The sequence below is a fragment of the Quercus robur genome, chromosome 5 (genome assembly GCF_932294415.1).
Source record: "Quercus robur chromosome 5, dhQueRobu3.1, whole genome shotgun sequence".
Taxonomy (NCBI): domain Eukaryota; kingdom Viridiplantae; phylum Streptophyta; class Magnoliopsida; order Fagales; family Fagaceae; genus Quercus; species Quercus robur.
Window position 1 is genome coordinate 20,210,614 of NC_065538.1, and position 6,065 is coordinate 20,216,678.

At 37.0% G+C, this 6,065-nt stretch overlaps 1 protein-coding gene across 1 annotated transcript; it reads right to left on the reverse strand.

Annotated features, from left to right (window-relative positions):
* Positions 1-3,191: 3,191 nt before the first annotated feature.
* Positions 3,192-3,731, reverse strand: LOC126727956 (uncharacterized). Its single transcript, XM_050433851.1, has one exon. The coding sequence runs from the start codon at positions 3,729-3,731 to the stop codon at positions 3,192-3,194; it is 540 nt and encodes a 179-aa protein (XP_050289808.1).
* Between the last annotated feature and the right edge of the window lie 2,334 nt (positions 3,732-6,065).

A 6,065-nucleotide genomic window follows, 5' to 3' on the forward strand; every position in this document is an offset into this window, starting at 1 on the left:
ATCTATAGTTTTACGTATCTAATGAAGTGGAATATATATAGAGTTTACTTTAGGTATATGTAAAGATTCACATTAAGAAAAAATTATATGTAAAGGCTTAAAAAAATGAATATATAAGGTTTTAATTAACTTAAAAGATAATGAAAAACCAATTGTTAATAACTAAAACAACAACAACAACAACAACAACAACAATAAATATATATTTAATAAGACCACTCTAAAAAAATTATCATGCGTAATGCGTGGATCTGCAACTAGTTTTACTTAAAATTCAATACATTCTATCATGTTAGGACATATGTGTTTCACATGTTAAGAACATATGTCATGATTTTATGTAATTAGCTTATCCTTTGCAAAACGCACTTAACTTGTAATTGGGTAGATTTAGGATGTTTTTAATACTTCAAGAAATAAGGTTTCAAGATCAAGTGTTGAAGTCATCAAGTCTATCCAAGAAACAAGCTGAGAAGTGCAAATTCATTAAAGCTCGACAGCTGGTTCGACAGCTGAATCTATTGAGCTTAAGAAAGCTGTTTCAGCCTGTGTGTTTGACATCTTCTTGACAGCTGCTCGACACCTCCTATTTGTCGAGGTTTAAGAATTTCAGAATTCTGATATGATTTTCTTGGAATCCGTGAATATGTCTTTGGGTCTTTTTTTCTCCTAATCCTAGACATATAAAATGATTGTTTTAAGGGCTGTCAAATGGTTCACAAGTTGCACAAGCATTGAGCAAACTCTGTTCAAGGAAATTGTGACCGGAGACGAAGTTCTTGCCCTAGTTCATCTCTTTCTCTTGAAGAAGTTGCTGTGTATGTGCACCGTAGGGTTTTGTAACCAAGCATCTTCTTGATCTTCATTGTGTGGATGAACTGAAAAACTTTGCAGCCAACAACTTTCTTAGTTGGTGATTGAAGTCGCGTACTGGGATCCGTGTAATTGGTTAGTCACGTACTTGGGAGTCGTGCATTGAAAAGTAGAGATTGTCACTACAGAACAAGTCCAATTGGGTATTGGGATAAGGGTTCAACTGTAGGTTAGTAAGGTACTTGAGATTCCTTTACTTGTAACTGCTTCTTATGATAATAGTGGAGTTTCGGAAATGGTGACCTGAAAATCACCCGGTGAGGTTTTTGCCGTGTAGGTTTTCCCCATTAGTCAACAAATCACCGTGTCATTTATTTTGGAGTTTCGAGAGTGATGACCTGAAAATCACCCAGTGGGGTTTTTGCCGTGTAGGTTTTCCCCATTAGTTAACAAATCACTGTATCATTTATTTTCCGTTGCATATTTAGTTGTTTGGTAATTTGTTTGTGCTACCACGCGCTTTGCATGATAAATTGATTAATTAATAACTTGGCTAATTAATTAATTAATTTCAATCACAAGGAGTCAATCCGTTTTTGGCCTATCATACCACACCTAATAATATTTCAATAAACTCCCAATTTGGTTGGATTTATATATGGGTATTATAATTGATTGAGTGTGGCTATGTTTATTCTTAAATATGTGATAAGATGATATGACATTTTAGAATTAGAGGGGTAAAACATGAGTTTTACACCATGTCCTTACAAAATTTAATCTCTTAGTATATTACATTTTTTGTCTATTTCTATTTCAGTACGCCTTCGACTTTGATGACTTGTTTATAGAGTAAAAATGCATGTGGATTATAAATAGAAGGAAGGATACATGCAAGAAAGTTGAAGGGACTGATTCAATTAAACAAAAATAAATGAATGGAAATAAATAGAAAGAAATTAAAAGTAAGTATTCTTGTTTGAGAGCAATATAGAGAGAAATGAATGGAATTATTTTATGACAATATCATTATTAGAATCCTATTTTAAAATAAAGGACTAAATTGGTATGAGTATTTTAGGAGTTTTAGTATAAAAGTTATTAAATTTAATTTCACTTCCTCCAATTTTTCCCAATTTTGAGGGGAATGAAAATTTGAGGTTTTGAGGAAATAGAGAAGAATGAATGTTTCCTCCTACTCATTCTATTCCCTCCCACAACTCCCAAACAAGGGAATGCATTTTCCATTCCCTTCATTAAAACTTTCAAACAATGAAAGGGAAGAATATTCTTAAATTATTCTTTTCATTCATTTCCCTTCCCCCAAACAAGCTATTAGTGTCTTCTTTTCTTTTCTTTTTTTAAATAAAAGTCAAATAAAAATCCTTTGTACAACTTTATTTTCTACCAATATAGTATACCATATATTTTACTTTCCTTAAAAAATCAATATTACTGTGTTATAAAATATCATATATTCTTGTCCTCATCTTGTGCTTTTTAAGTTGGTATAGGCGTATAACATGTATTCATTATACTTTCCTTGTAAAAATACTATGTGCTTTTCCTTTTTCATTTCTCTATACGGATTTATTATCCAAGTCATGAGGATAACGATGGAAGGGATTAAGCTGGTAAGGCTAAAACTAAAGCCCAAAAATTTGTTGGAATTTGTTTGGTTTGTTGTCCAATTGATGGTGTAGTTTAACCACACTAAATGCAGTGGCAACTCTAGAAAAAATTTTCACTGTGGTTATTAAGAAACTTAAATTATACAAAATCTAATAAAAAAATAACTTCATATATTAACAAAAAGAATGAAGATACATAAAGTCCTAGCTACAATTTTCTTTTATGAGTTTTCTTATTTTGAAATCGTTACATGATAGTTTCATTATCAATGTTGCAACCTAGATCTTTTTCAAAATTTTAGTTTAATAAAAATTTTCTTTATGCTTTTACTTTTTATTTTGAAATTGTTGTATCTCCCCAAATTTTTGGTCTAATTACCTCAAACCATAATAAAACACAGGTGCAAACCACAAAATTTTTACCTTTTATATTGTGAATTAGAGTGTGTTTGGGAATCTTGGAAGCCGAGTTTCCTTGATTTTGTTAAATTGGGAGGTTTGTTTGGAGTGATTACGTATGAGGCTAAGAGCATGAGACTTTTTTGTTTTTTGTTTTTTTTTTTGACGGACTACATATTTGTGTGGTTGGCTGCCTTATTTCTAGCTCAGGCGGTAATCTTTTCAAAGGTAATTGACCACGCCAAGTATGCTAATTTCAAGCAAAATAAATTAATTTGTGTTACTTCAATAATCTTTTATTAATTCATATGGAACCACAGAAAAAGATATGGACTACAATTATTAAAATTAGTGAAGTTGATGCAGTATCGTTTGTAGATCAGCGGTGAACTTTGATAGCAATGTATTGGTTCCAGTTAACTCTGGTACGTCTCGTGTACTGCAAGTATGTATATCTCCATTAACAAGAAACACAACTTCGTTTGCCTTGTGATACTTTCGCTGATCAAAATATTCGAGACCCTTGTAAATTTGATGGACACTTGAATTATATTCATAAAAACAAGCAGAACGCATTGACCATTGATAATACTCTGTTGCATTGATCAACAACTTATACGCCTCTGCAGTAGTCTCATTAACTTTGGTTGCAGTCAACTCCAAGCCAATCCTAGAAAGGCCAGTTAGATTTGCACTGGAGCTGCGAGGATCTGACTCCAAAACTGAGGTGCAAACATCAGGAAACTTAGTTTGGGTGCAAGTTTTGATTATTAAGGGCTTGCCAATCTCATTATCAGCTTTTGCAAAATAGTGGCTTGAAAGCAAGAGAGAAAGTACAACTGGAATCACTAGGTGGCACAGATCAGAAACACCAACTTTCATGGCCATTTCTTACAACACAATGGAAGGGCCTTTTGAAAAATATCGGCTTTGCCTATTTATATTGTAGAAACTAACTAGTTCATAATAGTCAATGTTAATGTATATTATGTTATGGGCTTTAGGCCCAATTAGGTTACTTGTATAGCACACTTGTACTTGTACTACATTCTACTTGTACTGCACACATATGCCTCCTATATAAAGGCAGTGATGTATATTCTTTCATTCATGAAATACAATACAATTATTCTGTATTTCTAACATGGTATCAGAGCCACTGCTCTGATCCTTTGGTGTGCCGCTCTTAAGCAGTCTTGTCTTCTTGGGTGTCCTCTGTAGCCGTTTTTGTGAGCAGCACTGCTGCCTTCACCGCGACTCCAGTACATCAAAGACCACTGCCTTGCCGCCACCACTGCTTTCGCTTCTCCGATCAGACCACAGACAGCATCATTGGAAAGTAGTCTCTCCGATCTGCCGTTCTGTGAATTTCGTCTTCATCGGACCTCCCACGCGCCCCCACGTGCCGCCAGAATTCTCAGCGTCACAGCCACGCGCCTCCATGCGCAGCCACGCGCCGCCACGCGCCTCCACGCGCGGCCTGTCTCTGTCACGCGCTTCCACGCGCCGGATCTGTCTGTTGACGTCATCACCTGTGCCACATCAGCCCTAGCTGCGTCAGCATCCACTGATCTGCTGACGTCATCGCCACGTCATCCTGTGACGTCATCTGCCGACCGTTGACCGTGACTTTCTCTAGGTTGACCGTTGACTTTGACCAGGTTGACAGTTGACTTTTGACCAGAGTTGACTTTTTGCAGTCCGGGTCCTCCTTACCCAGTTTTTCGCGTAGATTTCATTTTTGCGCTCCATTTTTGCATATTTTGCTTCAAAATGAAGAATAAGGACAAGTCTTCTACCTCTTGCAACAATCGTCGCCGACAATTCAACAAACGTTTTTGCAATTTTTGCAAACGTTTTGGCCATAATATTGAGACTTGCTATCAACACAACAAATCAGCTGTTTCCATTTCTGCTGCTACTGTTGCTAACACTGAGAGTGTCCAACCTATGGCTCCCGTCTCTGCAAAGTCTCAGTCTTCTGGATCCACTTTCACCATTTCCAGAGATGACCTTATAAATATCATCGCCAATGTCATTCATACGGTTGGTAATGCATCTTATTCCTCTTCTCTCTCAGCTTTATCTGGTATGTCTCCTACCTCTTGGCTTATGGATTCTGCTTGTTGCAATCACATGACACCTCACTCGTCCTTATTTTCTGACCTTAAACCTGCACCGCACCCTCTTAATATTCGCACAGCAAATGGTTCCACAATGTTTGGTCATAATATAGGTTCCGTTGTGACCTCCAATCTCTCGGTTCCTGGAGTCTTTAATATTCCTGACCTTTCTTATAATTTATTTTCTGTTGGACAATTAGCTGAGTTGGGTTATCGCATTATCTTTGATTATTCTGGGTGTATTGTGCAGGATCCGAGGACGGGACAGGAGCTTGTGACTGGTCCCAGAGTTGGGCGTATGTTTCCCGTGGACAACCTTCGTCTTCCACTTGTTGCTCCTGTTTCTGTTGCTGCAGCTGCTACAGCTTCTTCAATTCCTTCCCTTGCACTTTGGCATGCTCGACTTGGTCATGCATCCTCCTCTCGGGTACAACAATTAGCTTCTAGAGGTTTGTTAGGTTCAGTGTCTATAAAAAATTTTGATTGTGTTTCGTGCCAATTAGGAAAACAACCAGCTTTGCCCTTCAATACTAGTGAATCAATATCCACTGATATCTTTGACCTTATTCATTCTGATGTTTGGGGCCCTTCTTCTGTCTCTAGTATTGGTGGGTCTCGATATTTTGTTGTCTTTGTTGATGATTACTCTCGCTATAGCTGGATTTTTAATATGAAACATCGTTCTGAATTATTGCAAGTATATTCTAATTTTGCAAAAATGGTTGAAACTCAATTTTCCAAACGCATCAAAATTTTTCGATCTGATAATGCTCTTGAATATATTCAATATGCTTTCCAAGCTGTTTTGCATTCCTATGGCACTGTTCATCAACTAACTTGTCCAGGTACCTCTCAGCAAAATGGTAGAGCCGAACGGAAACTTCGTCATATTCTTGACACTGTTCGTGCTCTTCTTCTCTCTGCCAAAGTTCCTACTCCTTTTTGGGGCGAAGCTGCTCTTCATGCTGTTCATACTATTAATCGCATTCCGAGTCCGGTTATCCAAAATCAAACTCCATATGAGCGCCTTTTTGGGTCATCTCCAGACTATCACCACCTTCGCTCCTTTGGTTCTGCTTGTTTCGTTCTTCTTCAGCCA

Coding starts and splice junctions, on each gene's coding strand:
- LOC126727956 (XM_050433851.1), bottom strand. CDS start 3,731: ATGGCCATGAAAGTTGGTGTTTCTGATCTGTGCCACCTAGTGATTCCA.